This window comes from Schistocerca gregaria, chromosome 1, assembly GCF_023897955.1.
Source record: "Schistocerca gregaria isolate iqSchGreg1 chromosome 1, iqSchGreg1.2, whole genome shotgun sequence".
NCBI lineage: Eukaryota > Metazoa > Arthropoda > Insecta > Orthoptera > Acrididae > Schistocerca > Schistocerca gregaria.
Window position 1 is genome coordinate 759437960 of NC_064920.1, and position 15412 is coordinate 759453371.

At 38.1% G+C, this 15412-nt stretch overlaps 1 protein-coding gene across 3 annotated transcripts in view; it reads right to left on the reverse strand.

Moving 5' to 3' along the window:
• Positions 1-2105: 2105 nt before the first annotated feature.
• Positions 2106-15412, reverse strand: part of LOC126267979 (centromere protein I-like) — a 351312-nt gene continuing 338005 nt past the window's right edge. For 2 of the 3 annotated variants that reach the window (XM_049973330.1, XM_049973337.1), the window contains exon 17: positions 2106-3460. In XM_049973330.1, coding sequence (XP_049829287.1) covers positions 3398-3460 — 63 coding nt within the window. In that variant the 3' untranslated portion in view covers positions 2106-3397. The remainder of the gene's footprint in view (positions 3461-15412) is intronic. The other variant, XM_049973346.1, reaches the window with a different exon arrangement.

The following is a 15412-nucleotide window of genomic DNA, read 5'->3' on the forward strand; positions in this document are numbered from 1 at the left end:
GTCCAGTCACCAATGACTATTAAATTTTTGTCCCCCTTCACTATCTGAATACTTTCTTTTATCTCATCATACATTTCATCAATCTCTTCGTCATCTGCGGAGTTAGTTGGCATATAAACTTGTACTACTGTGGTAGGTGTGGGCTTCATGTCTGTCTTAGCGACAATAATGCGTTGACTATGCTATTTGTAGTAGCTTACGCGCACACCTATTTTTTTTTTCATTATTAAACCCACTCCTGTGTAATCGTTATTTGATTTTGTATTTATAAACCTGTATTCGCCTGACCAGTAGTCTTGTTCCTCCTGCCACGGAACTTCACTAATTCCCACTTTATCTAACTTTAAACTATCCATTTCCCTTTTTTAAATATTCTAACCTATATGCCCGATTAAGGGATCTGACATTCTACGTTCCGATCTGTAGTACACCAGTTTTGTTTCTCCTGATAACGATGTCTTCCGGAGTAGTCCCTGCCTAATAAAGTTACCAGCTGACTGCTGAACTGTACAGAGAGCATCTCAAGATAACATTCCTGCCCTGTTTGGATAATCTACCTCAGTAAAATGACAGGGGTTTTTATTTCAGCATGACGAAGCACCGTCATATTTTTCACAAACAACTCATAAATTGCCGAATGAAGTTCTACCTGTGTGTTGGGTAGGTTGATGGGATCCAGTGGAATGGCCATATATGATGTCAGATTTGACACCATCTGACTTTTTCTTCAGGGGCCATCTCTAATCTGTAATGCACAGAATCATCACCGAACACTGCAGAAAAACATCAGAGGATGGCGTTATGTAAACTGTGCGAGTTTTGTGAACCATATTCAGATGTGCCAAGTGATGCTTGCAATATTGACAGTCATTTTGTTTTGTTTAGTTTGTGCTTTCAAACAGACTATTAAAGTTACCTAATAATGAGCCTGAATGGTAAGTCACAAGAGTTAAGCTCATTATTTAAAACAGTGTATTTCCAACAATTTTGCCCTGTTTTGTTTCTTCGATATCTGCAAAAATAATGGAGTTGTCTTGCATTACATGACTTTTGAATCAACATGTATATTTCCTATTACCTCTTTTTCTTTAAGATCCGTCATATATTTATGACCAATAATTTATATCTGATTAATGCTGAACAAATTTTAAAATCTGTAATTATGACTTTGGAGTCCAGCTCATTAAAGAATATCAGGTCTCAACATGTATATTTCCTATTACCTCTTTTTCTTTAAGATCCGACATATATTTATGACCAATAATTTATATCTGATTAATGCTGAACAAATTTTAAAATCTGTAATTATGACTTTGGAGTCCAGCTCGTTAAAGAATATCAGGTCTAGGAAATCAGCCATTTATGCTTTTCTTTAAAGCATTATTGGCACATATGTAATTGACGATCTTTAAGAGTAATACATTCTAAATAAGGACCAAGAATCCAGATTTATTTTTCATATTTATTCTAATTTTTTGATGTACTACAAATTTTAATATAATGAAGACAGTAAGGATAATTATTCTCTCAAGAAAAAAGTGCGAGGTGAGTTATTGAGAATTTTCTCTTTCTCGACCTTCCAACGTCCGTACATAGTTCTTATATGCAATGAGTCCAGTCTTTGAGCAACAGATGTCTTGCGCGACAAGAAAACTACAGCTGACTTATACTTGGGCGTGGTCTTTTTTAACGCAAAGTTGCGGCCCCAGTTATGCTTGGGATTGATCTCCACAGTGTTAATGTGTTGTCTGATAGACAGCAGGGATGTTACAATAAGTAATAGATGAATTAATTCTTTAGCTACAGTGTGATGCATGTTAATTATATTGATGATAGCGTAGGAATAGAGGAAAAAATAGAATGTATAAAGAACTTGAGACGCCAGGCAAGTAGTATGTTGAATCCCCCATGCCTAGGTCAGTATGGTCCTTTACAAGGAACAGTAGAGGTTCCTTGAACAATTGTGGAGTCAGGATAATTTATAACTAAAGATTTAACCTTGTATTGCATTCTGTAATTCGCTAGCCAGAGTTGCAGTTTAGTTATGACTGAACAGTTTTGTTGGGAGCACTAGTGTTCTGGAAAAACTGATTAAGTTTTAGTTATAAAGTAAGCTTAGTTTTGTATGCATAATATTTAATCTTTCAGAATTTTTGTAACAATTTTACACATGCTGTTGACTACTATGAAAAACTACAGTACTAGGAAAATGTACAGTCTTTATTGATCTGTCATAAGTAAGAAAATGTATTTCCATAGGGCTGCAGGTAAAACACATGCACACATACACATATTAAATGGTCTTGATGATGTTTGAAACTTTCAGCTACATAATAGCTATTTTATCGTCAGTAACAAGCTCTCAAAGATACAACATGTGCTTTGGACAAACAGAATGCCATGTCAATCACTGAACTGAGTAACAAACCTTATACAGAAAATATAGTTTCAGGTAATATCTTGTTAATAACATACTTAACTAAATTTTACAGTATTGCAATAGCTTTTATTGGATTGTCTTATTACGAGCCTTCGGTACAGCAGTGTCATTCACTTTTCTAGGATTTCTATAACATCCACTGATCACATGTTATAAATCCAACAAGCTATTTTACATTGACAACATTAATTTGCAAGTGCTTTGTAAAATATTTTCACTTCACAATGCCTATAAAATTATTAAATTTGTAGCAAAAATAAGAAACGACACATTTTAGGTAAATGAAATCACCGATTATGAAGCAAGTATAAAACAGGACACGACAAGCTACTTAGTTCATCTCGTATGTACATAAATAAATTTTAATTTGTAGATAAAAATTTTAATTTAAAATCATGAGCTTGACGTTGTCAACTATTGAGTATTTTATGTAAAAGCGCTATCCACATGGAATACACGACAGTTGCAAAACAGTCAGGTAATTAAAGTAATATTTCCATGTAGTTAACAGACCATTTTTCACATGATTGTCTACAAAAATGAATCCTATACCACACTAATACAGAACACAACATTATCACAAGAGTATAAGATGGGACAAGCCAAGTTTCATAGCCTCATATGCACATGAATAAATATTACTTGAAGTAAAGTAACCATATTGGTCATTTTTGCAGTTATAATTTTAGATTAAAATGATGTTCTTAACTTTGTCAACTATTAAATATTTATGTAAAACCACTATCATATATAGTCCCAAGATGATATTTTCCAAAGCATAATTCATCATTACAACATGTCTTTTTCACATGATTGTCTTACACAAACACACTAATGTAGTGTACAACAGTATTACAGAAGTTGCATGCACAAATGCATGTCAGTCACAAGCACATTCTGGACTCCACACAGATGTGACTCTTCAATAAAAGCAGCTTGTATGAAGCCAAACTTTTCCTATGGCTTCATTAAGTAATTATATACATAGGGCAGGTGATTCCGTAATGCAGACAAATCGTCCTGTAAGCATATAAAACAGCATGTGAGACATACAAGTGGAGTATATTAAGTTTGGGGTTTAAGCTACAGTCATTAAAACTGTAACAACATCAATTGATTTAGGAGGTTAGTGTCAAGCATTCAGATGCAATCAGAAAAATATGAGACAACTTTTTAAGTCATAAATTAGTTTCTTGATTTTGTAGTGGAAAATTTGCATTGAAATGACTGCACATTGAAGAATTTGTAAGCAAAATATGGGATAGTGGTGAGTGGCAGCTGCCCCTTCTTTAGTCTCCAACGTGTTTTTTGTGTGCATAATTCGAAGTGAAAGTAGGCAATCTAAATAATAATCTGAAATATCATTATCACATCAAGATGACGTTTTATTCCATCAAAATATTTCTATGAATGTCAAGGTCAGGATGATGTGCTCTCACAGTTGTATAGTCTGTTAAAAGGTAGCAGAAAAAAGGGGATTAATATAATACATAAAAAAAAACACGAACTGACAAAATGTTAATGCTGGCAGAAGAGAATAGTAACTCAGCAGCCAAAGGTTTACAGTGTACTGCCTCAAAATTAAAAGATACAACACGTTTACCTAAGCCTCTTAACTTGGCCACTCTACAAAAGAGGTTTTCAGGATCTCACTGACAAAGTATTTGAATGGTAGCATATGCAGGATGGTGTTTTTACTCCATCAAAATATTTCTATTAATTTTCAGGTTTCTCCCACTCAAAATTAAAGAGTTTAATAAGTCTGTACTAACAATGTTATTGCATAAAATTTGAATTAGTATAGTAAAACATTTCCACTGACAAAACAAACTAAATGTAATCTAACAATGGGAACTCCAGGTTGGATTGCTGCTCCCTTTCTACGTGCGAATTGCATTCTGGTCCGAGCTGCTGGAGATGGCGGTCATATATGCCTGAGGTGTGCTTGCATGAGTGAATGAATGTGTGATCTTTCCTATTTTGATGAAGGCTGTGGCCGAAAGATAACGTGTAAGTGTCTTTTAGTTGTGGCTATCTCCAACTCTGCGTGTCATCTTTATGGTCAGTAGCAACCTATTTTTTCTTATATTGCAGATATAGTCTAAGGATTGAAAGACGATGATCATCAACATTTTTGTTGAATAAGTAACATTAATGCAGAAGATTTACATAGTGACACATTATTCATAGTTCTGTAATCATGAATTGAAACAATGTAGTTTTGATACACCATTATATGAAATGACAAAACCTTAATTAGAGCTTTGAGATCATAATATTTAAATTGTGAAGCACAATAAACTAATTCAAAGTTGGAGAACTTTGACAGCAAACAATGGCTTTACCTGTTATCATCCTTTAGCAGATCAGGCCACTACGTGACAATCTACCAACATATGATGAACCCTCTAAAGAATAAGCTTTAAACAGCCACTGTTATTGTTAATATTAATAACTTCAACAACAACAACAGACCATTTCGAAAAGGGCTCTTATCATGTTATGACCTGGTGGATGACATCGGAAGTTCACTGAGGCTTTTTGCAGATGATGCTGTGGTGTATCGAGAGGTTGCAACAATGGAAAATTGTACTGAAATGCAGGAGGATCTGCAGCGAATTGACGCATGGTGCACGGAATGGCAATTGAATCTCAATGTAGACAAGTGTAATGTGATGCGAATACATAGAAAGATAGGTCCCTTATCATTTAGCTACAAAATAGCAGGTCAGCAACTGGAAGTAGTTAATTCCATAAATTATCTGGGAGTACTCATTAGGAGTGATTTAAAATGGAATGATCATATAAAGTTGATCGTCGGTAAAGCAGATGCCAGACTGAGATTCATTGGAAGAATCTTAAGGAAATGCAATCCGACAACAAAGGAAGTAGGTTACAGTACGCTTGCTCGCCCAATGCTTGAATACTGCTCAGCAGTGTGGGATCCGCACCAGGTAGGGTTGATAGAAGAGATAGAGAAGATCCAACGGAGAGCAGCGCGCTTCGTTACAGGATCATTTAGTAATTGCGAAAGCGTTACGGAGATGATAGATAAACTCCAGTGGAAGACTCTGCAGGAGAGACGCTCAGTAGCTCGGTACGGGCTTTTGTTAAAGTTTCGAGAACATACCTTCACCGAAGAGTCAAGCAGTATATTGCTCCCTCCTACGTATATCTCGCAAAGAGACCATGAGGATAAAATCAGAGAGATTAGAGCCCACACAGAAGCATACCGACAATCCTTCTTTCCACGTACAATACGAGACTGGAATAGAAGGGAGAACCGATAGAGGTACTCAGGGTACCCTCCGCCACACACCGTCACGTGGCTTGCGGAGTATGGATGTAGATGTAGATGTAGATGGTCAATGTTTAATTGCAGCATGGTATTACGAGAAAGTTTGCAGAGTGTTAATTTGTACTGAAATTAGGAAAAATACCTTTAATATTCAGTGCCCATGAAAACACACACGTACTGTATATTGTTGCAGTCCTCAATCTGATGCAGCTCTTCATGCCAGTGTATCCTAGGAAAATTTCTTTATCTCTGTGAAAATATTGCAACGAACACCCATCTGAACACAGATACTATATTCAAGCCTTGGTCTCCCTTTACAATTTTTATACCCCTACATTATCCTTAATTACCAAATTAACTATTCCTTGATGACTGAAAATGGGCCGTATCAGTTTATCCCTTCTTTTAGTACAGTTTTGCCCTTCAGATGTGTAACTATTTTCCTTCACAAAAGGGGGAGGCAGCTTTATAGACCCAACAGCATTCTGTTTGTATTGTACAAGATCTTGACTACAATTATTATCAATAACAAACCTTAGATTTTAATTGGGAAAATGAACAAGCTGGTTTCAAAGTCAAGTTCTGCCCAATAGGCCATTTACAAGTTATCGATCAAATTAAAGATCATTACTATTTTATAGGGTTCATATACTTTGAGAAAGCTTTTGACTCAGTTTCAACAAAATCTGTACTGACTGTCTTTGAGAAGCAAGGTAACTAAAGAATATAAAAATTGTGCCAGGAGGAATGGTCAGTATTCAGGGATATGACAGGAATGATTACTCGAAGCAAAAAGATCTAGAAAACATGGGCTCTAAGAGTCATGCCTTAAGAGCTATTGACATTTCTTTCTCTTCTATACTGTGAAACAAATATCTTCTACTCCAAGATCTTTGCTTTCCATGAAGACACTAATATGGACCAAAACAAGAAAAAAAATGTCTAGTAAGTATGGGCTCTGAAATGCATACCTCAAGAGCTATGAGCACTTGTTTAGTACACTATTCTGCTTCTAATGCTTGTTCCCATCATAATGCTGAATACTGACCATTCCTCCTGGGACACACTGTACATGGTAATGCTATACTTTTAATTAGGCATCTTCAGGATAGTGAGAATTTCAGAATTGGAAATAATCACACAAGGAAGTTACTTGTCACCAAATCTATTCTCAATTGTCCTGCAATACAATATCAGAATCTTTAAATACAAAAATGAAGAAACTATGTGTGTCAGTATCTAAACAGCCTATGCTGTTTGAGGACACTGTACAGTTTACCTCTAGTGCAGATAAACTCACAAACTCAATAGAGCAATTTTGAAAGTAGGCCTGAAAATCAATATATCAATACAATAATGCACAATTAACACATGAAAGAAATAGTATTTCCTCTAAACCATGGTTTTATTTACCAAGGAAAATCGTCAAACAGAGACACGTTTTCAGGCATTATTTTATTTAGACGAGCAGTTTTGGCATCTTTTAATATCATCTTCAGGCCCCTATGCACTCCATGTACAGTCAGATATATCGATACCTGCGCATACTGGAGCCATCAATGTCTAGATTATGTGCATTTAACAACAACAGCTTTGTGGTGGCTATTCATTTGGGTAGACTGTTTGTTGGTGGTCATGTGCCACAGAAAAGGCCATGTAGAAGTTACAGCAGTGTCGGTACATGATTGCTTTCACACACAACCCACCTTGGGACAATTTAGGATAAACGTGTGACATGACTGAAACAGGACGTGCTGTTTGGTTGCATAGAATAGGTATGATCTGAAATGGACAAGAATATCTTGTAGATTAGGTGGAAGGCAGACTATCACTTTGGAAGAGGTGGAGAGACTATTGTGTTATAGCCAGCGGCATACATGACACCCTCATATATTAGCTTGTTTAACAAATCCATGGCTTGGCCATATGTGCTTGTATGGGCCCTTTTATATGCCAACCACTTATGAGTGATCTGGACAAAGCCTTCCCAGCCACTCGAGATTCTAAATGCCTTATCTCAGTCAGGTTCATTGAAGATATCTTCACAATCTGGACTCAAGGGTTACACACACTATCATTATTCCTCCGCAGCTGCAGCAGCTTCTCTCCTATGAAAGTGCCAACAATATCTGAATCTTTCAACTTATCAAGGTCCTATCTTCATAATTTCCTATCTTTCTGCAATTTCTTCAGTTTTAGTTACTAAATTATGGCCACAGTCCACATATGCTCCTACAAATATCTGGCAGTTTACAGTCTGGTTTTAAAATCTATATGTAACCATTATATAATTTGTTTGAAATCTTGTGATGCCCTAGGGCTCTTCCACATACATAGCTTACTTTCATAATTCTTAAATCAACTGTTTGCAGTGATTAAATTGTGCTTTGTGCAAAATTCTCTCGGGGGCTTCCTCTTTTCTTCCATCCCAGAGTTCATATTCTCCTCCAATTTTCCTGTCTTCTATTCCTATTATCGAAATCCAGTCTGCCATCAGAATTTCTTTTCTCTTTATTTGTAATGAGTAACTTGTTTTACCTTGTAATACATATGTATAGTCTTTTCATCACACAAGCCAAAATAAAACAAAACAAAGGACACCAAGTGGTCAACATTGTTACTGGCAACAGTTTGGCAGTGGCCATTCATCCTGGTAGACAGCTGGTTGCTAGTCATGCTGATATAAAAAGCTGTGCAGTGTTTGTAGCTGAGTTTATGTATAGCATGGCAGCTTTCACATGTGGGCTGCCCTCTGATGGGGTAGGATAAACCTGTGCAGGACTAGGGTAGAAAGAGCTGGGTCGGTGGATTGGACAGGTCTCGACAGGTCTTGGACCTTGATCTTATACAGGAATACGGTCCGTGAGGCAACAGGCAAGGAGTGGACTGGTAAGAATTAAGATGTCATGTAGGTTCATTGGGTGATGGAACATCACTTTACAAGGGGCATAAAGGATCTTGGATAGCATGCCCATCATTTCACGGCATGAGAAAGGATACAGAAGGCCTGATGAATGATAAGGTTCAATTGTCTCACTCCAGGATGATATTGAATGATCACCTTCACCATGTTCTGCTGCCCACTGGCACTGACAATTGTGCATCACATGACTAGCTCGTGCAGCTGCTACTCCCCTCTCCTGCATTCTTAGCCAGCAAACCAGCTGCGTCCCATGAGCCGCTAGCTACCAGCCCCACTGCCTCTCACTCACTTCATCCACCCTATGCTGAATTGCACCACTACCATTGTGTGCCCAGATGACACCATGCAGACCTGTGACTCTCTCTCTCTCTCTCTCTCTCTCTCTCTCTCTCTCTCTCTCTCTCTCTCTCTGTGTGTGTGTGTGTGTGTGTGTGTGTGTGTGTGTGTGTGTGTGTGTGTTTTTCCTCCACCTTGAAAAAGGATTACTCCAAAAGCTAGCAAGTTTTCTATTTTTTGTGTGTGCCTCTTGACTACTCAGCGCTTCTGCTGGTTCTTGGTGAGTGGTCTCCTTTACTCCTAAATTATTTACATACTAACAGAATTTTCCAACAAAATTATGCATCAAAAATAGATTATTATAATCACTAACAACAAATAACATGGGGTAAACTGCAAGGAAATGAGTGTATCAATTCTAACTACTGTGAAGAGGTCTTTGAAAAATGTGTGGCTATCTACTTTATCCAATATCCTTACCACCCTAGAACATCATTCCATAAGACAACAGGGAGTGAAAATGTAGTACAAAATAAGCGTGATTAGGACTCGAAGAAAGAGGAATTTTCAAACAAACTCAAGATAAAAAGATATTGTGAGTTGCCATAGCAACCATTAGTAACAAGGCAGGGAAATTTCTGAATTGAGATTTTCACTCTGCATCGGAGTGTATGCTGATATGAAACTTCCTGGCAGATTAAAAGTGTGTACCAGACAGAGACTCGAACTTGGGACCTTTGCCTTTTGTGGGCAAGCGCTGTACCAACTGAGCGACCCAAGCAGTTTCGTATCAGCGTACACTCTGCTGAAGAGTGAAAATTTCATTCTGGAACATCCCCCAGGCTGTGGCTAAGCCATGTCTCCGCAATATCCTTTCTTCCAGGAGTGCTAGTTCTGCAAGGTTTGAAGGAGAGATTCTGTGAAATTTGGAAGGTAGGAGACGAGATACTGGCAGAAGTGAAGCTATGAGGACGGGGTGTGAGTCGTGCTTGGGTAGTTCAGATGGTAGAGCACTTGCCCACGAAAGGCAAAGGTCCCAAGTTCAAGTCTCGGTCCAGCACACATTTTTAATCTGCCAGGAAGTTTCATCCAGGGAAATTGTTTCACACAGTTCCGTAAGACGGGAAATGAATACTTTGAAATAGAGCACAGATTGACCGAAGGAAGTAATAATGATTATTCAGTCGAAAATCCCAGGTGTTACTACACACGTTGTTAGTTCATGAGTAGATAATATAGAACGAACTTTTAAAGAAAAAATAGTCAACTTTGACATTTTAAATGTACATAGTTTGGCAGAACCATTTGAACTAATTAAAGATCGAGAAGTTACCAAGCATATAATCTCCGAAACCTTTGGATGGTTGCTTTTTCCGAACGTAATGATGCTGGTAAGGTTATGGACCACATGTCGGAAGAATTCAAATTTATCAAGGATGGAATAGAAAACAGAATAACTTTGCCTAATGTTGTGTTACCGAATAAAGTGGTGATTGTTTTGCGTGCGGAGACTTTCACACAAAATTTAACAAGAAGTACTTGTTTGCACTTGCTCAAGTGAGGTTAAGGTCAGATCCATGGAATCTGGACGGAGTCACATCTGTCTCCCAGGGACGTTAATGTTCTGTGTTGACAGGCGGAGTGACGGCCATCGGATCCCTAGTTGTTTCCGGTGTTTCTTCTGCAATAAAATTTTCCTGCACTGAATTACCCCAACTTCTTACGCTATTCCCCTACTTCTTACGCTATCACTCTACTTCTTATACTGTCCTATCAGCCACCATTAGGAAAAGTAGTCCTCGGTTGTTAGAAGACTGTGCCCATTAAGTCGCCTTTCTGCTACGCTCTAGTCAGTGGTAGTCCAACAGCAGCCGAGGCTCTCCACGTATAGTTAGGTCCTATTTTTGCCTAAGCTGCTCTTTTAAAGTAATCTCTTATCCAGTTGATCTATGCACACCTTGGTGCAGATTAATAAAATGCAAAGAATGTTGTATTAATAGAAAATATGATTTTGTATGAATCATTACATAATTGTGATAATATGATACATAATTTTATATGTAATGCAGAATGTTTTTTACCTTTTATGAGATGTGATCTATAGGGGAGGGTTTCTATTAGTTTTTGGAGAGGTGGGTAGTGTAAGTACGAATATGGCTAAACAGAACACACACCACACCTCCCAAACGGCCCTCGCAAACAAGTGTGACTGATTTTTCACCATTTGCTGTTCCATAGATGTTGCTAAGATTTTTCTTTGTGGACCTCAGGGGTGAAGGAGAATGTCCGTTCTGTAAGAGAGAATTAACACCATACCTCCTCCGGCTTTTGACTCGAGTACTGACGAGGTAGGGATCCTGGGGAAGGGAGGTGGGAAGGGTTTCCTGTCTTTGAGGCTATCTTCTTACACTTCTTTGACCTTAGCAAGCATTTCTACTTTTTCCTTTCTTACTTCTCATTTGAGTACCTATCTATCTTTTGCTCTTTCCATATTCAACTACTTCTTTCACAGAAGTCTTTCTCATTTTCCGTTGTTTCCAATAAGTTCTACAAATGGTTCAAATGGCTCCTATGGGACTTAACATCTGAGGTCATCAGTCCCCTAGAACTTAGAACTACTTAAACCTAGCTAATCTAAGGAAATCACACACATCCATGCCCGAGGCAGGATTCGAACCTGCGGCCAAAGTGGTTGCGCGGTTCTAGACTGAAGTGCCTAGAACCGCTCAACCATTGTGGCCGGCTAAGTTGTACATTGTACACACGTGTGTGTGTGTGTGTGTGTGTGTGTGTGTGTGTGTGTGTGTGTGTGTGTGTGTGCATAAGTAAAAACTATGCTTATTTTACATCGAGTATACCTAAGTAGGGAGCGTGAGTAATTAAGGAGAGCATAAGCCAGAGAGGAAGGGTTTGTGATAATTGTTAAGGAAGGTCAGCCTGACAAATATTTTCATGACTGGGAGGATAGTGGGACTCTTGTAACATAAGTAAACACATTTGTATGAATAGTGTATAGAGGTAGAGTACATACCAAGAATATAAAAGTTGAAAAGTTGAAAAGTAGGAGGAGGACTCTAGGGTACTAAATGAAGTATTAAAAAGTGAGTGTGAAGTGTGAAATAGATTTCGTAATTTTACCAGAGGATATTTAATCATAGTGCACATAAAGATGTATACTTGAGTAATGAATCTAGAGGCCTACTCATAAAGGATAAGGAGGTTGCACCCAGCATTTATTGGATATAAAGGGCAGGTAGGCAGACTTAAGAAAGGCTGACCTATACTGTCGGACAGGGGCACCATAGGAGAATAGGAATTTAAAGCAGCGTACCTACCGAAACGGAAGGAGAAAAGTCACTAATAGGGTCAACCCACGTGTAAGGTATAGATGCTGATCAAAGGAGAAAATGACAGTATCGTGACAGAAGTCACACATTTTGTAGGAATTATTCCGGTAAGTTTGAATTCTATATTTCACAACCATTATTATGTTTTATGAGTGTCAATAGGAACATTTTATTTTGTCCAGAGTTACTACAGAAAACTATAAGTAATGAGGCCATTATGTACTAAAGAGGTATTACAGAGAATTAGAGCAAAGGATGAAATATTCAAGGGTCCATGACACCTGAAATTAATGGTTGGAAAAAGAGAGCTAACTCCAACGTGCATTGAAAGGTTCACATTTTATAACTAGTAGTAGACTGGAAAAAAGGAACGACCAAGCAATAAGAACAAGAGTATTTATGTTTATTGATATAAAAAGATGAAATGTTATCCTATGCGATATTAATGTACATGGTAATTACATATAAAATATTGCATGTTTGATCTAAGGAAGGGGATATGTAGTGATTCGAGAATTTACACATAAAGTTTGGAACCACTTGACCTTCTGCCACCTCGAACACGCGATGTTTTAAAGATAAGTGTGAGAGAGAGAGAGCCTATTTACTGTGCAACACAAGTCTGTGTGTGCAGGATGGACGTTTATCATGGGAAAACAAGAGTTACGTCAGACGAGCGACGCTGACAAGTGTTTGCCGCTCATGGCATAGAACCTGTATGGAGGATGTAAGGAGTAAGTACGTATTATTCCTTGGCAATCGAATAACTGTTATTGTTATAGACAATTGAAACATGATATGTCTAGAGGCTCTTACTTAATCTTGGTGTTAGACTTGCTTGAAGCAAGACCTGTTTTTGAATTTCTGGTGGTTATTAAACCCACCACATTATAATTATAGTCAATAGTAACAGATGGTTATTGGCATAGTTGACTTGCAAGAGACTGTATGCTTATATGAAACTTGTGGAAATGAAAATGTACCTGAACTGATCTGAAAGTATGAGGGTACCAAGTTATTTCTAGTGTGTGTGTGTGTGTGTGTGTGTGTGTGTGTGTGTGTGTGTGTGTGTGTGTGTGTGTGTTTTTCAAGTAAGTCAACTGTAGTAAGAGAAGTGTGAAGTTCGCAGTCCAGTTTTGCGCCGCTTCTCTTGTCGCTGAAACCATTAGAATATATGCAAGAACAGAACATTATACTCTTAGCTTCTTGATTGTTATTTCTATTGTTGACTATTTTTGCTTGTTATCCAGCTTGACTGTAAGGAATTTCACAAAGTGTATCATTTAGTATTTGATCATTAATGTCTATTTTTAGCTGGTTGCATTAGTTAGCTTGAAGCTGCACAATTAGAGTTTATGTGCCATTAAGATAGACAGTTCAAAGTCAGTGAGTTTGTGAATGTCCATTTGTGCTGTGGCTGGTACAATTGAGCAGCTTGGGCCCACAGTTAGTATGTTTGCATCATCATTAATATTACACTTTATATGCTGTTGTTGTTGTGGTCTTCAGTCCTGAGACTGGTTTGATGCAGCTCTCCATGCTACTCTATCCTGTGCAAGCCTCTTCATCTCCCAGTACCCACTGCAACCTACATCCTTCTGAATCTGCTTAGTGTAGTCATCACTTGGTCTCCCTCTACGATTTTTACCCTCCACGCTGCCCTCCAATACTAACTTGGTGATCCCTTGATGACTCAGAACGTGTCCTCCCAACCGATCCCTTTTTCTGGTCAAGTTGTGCAACAAACTTCTCTTCTCTCCAATCCTGTTCAATACTTCCTCATTAGTTATGTGATATACCCATCTAATCTTCAGCATTCTTCTGTAGCACCACATTTCGAAAGCTTCTATTCTCTTCTTGTCCAAACTATTTATCGTCCATGTTTCACTTCCATACATGGCTACACTCCATACAAATACTTTCAGAAATGTCTTCCTGACACTTAAATCTATACTCGATGTTAACAAATTTCTCTTCTTCAGAAACGCTTTCCTTGCCATTGTTAATCTACACTTTATATCCTCTCTACTTCAACCAACATCAGTTATTTTGCTCCCCAGATAGCAAAACTCCATTACTACTTTAAGTTTCTCATTGCCTAATCTAATACCCTCAACATCACCCGACTTAATTCAACTACATTCCATTACCCTAGTTTTGCTTTTGTTGATGTTCATCTTATGTCCTCCTTTCAAGACACTATCCATTCCGTTCAACTGCTCTTCCAAGTCCTTTGCTGTCTCTGACAGAATTACAATGTCCTCAAAGTTTTTATTTCTTCTCCATGGATTTTAATACCTACTCCGAATTTTTCTTTTGTTTCCTTCACTGCTTGCCCAATATACAGATTGAATAACATTGGGGAGAGACTACAACCCTGTCTCTCTCCCTTCACAACCACTGCTTCCCTTTCATGTCCCTCGACTATTATAACTGCCATCTGGTTACTGTACAAATTGTAAATAGCCTTTCGCTCCCTGTATTTTACCCCTGCCACCTTTAGAATTTGAAAGAGAGTATTCCAATCAACATTGTCAAAAGCTTTCTCTAAGTCTACAAATGCTAGAAACGTAGGTTTGCCCTTTCTTAATCTAGCTTCTAAGATAAGCCGTAGGGTCAGTATTGCCTCACGTTTTCCAACATTTCTACGGAATCCAAACTGATCTTCCCCGAGGTCGGATTCTACTAGTTTTTCCATTCGTGTGTAAAGAATTTGCGTTAGTATTTTGCAGCTGTGACTTATTAAACTGATAGTTTGGTAATTTTCACATCTGTCAACACCTGCTTTCTTTGGGATTGGAATTATTATATTCTTCTTGAAGTCTGAGGGTATTTCACCTGTCTCAGACATCTTGCTCGCCAGATGGTAGAGTTTTGTCAGGACTGGCTCTCCCGAGGCCGTCAGTAGCTCCAAGGGAATGTTGTCTACCCCGGGGGCCTTGTTTCGACTCAGGTCTTTCAGTGCTCTGTCAAACTCTTCACACAGTATCGTATGTCCCATTTCATCTTCATCTACATCCTCTTTCATTTCCATAATATTGTCCTCAAGTACATCGCCCTTATATAGACCCTCTATATACTCCTTCCACCTTTCTGCTTTCCCTTCTTTGCTTAAAACTGGGTTTCCA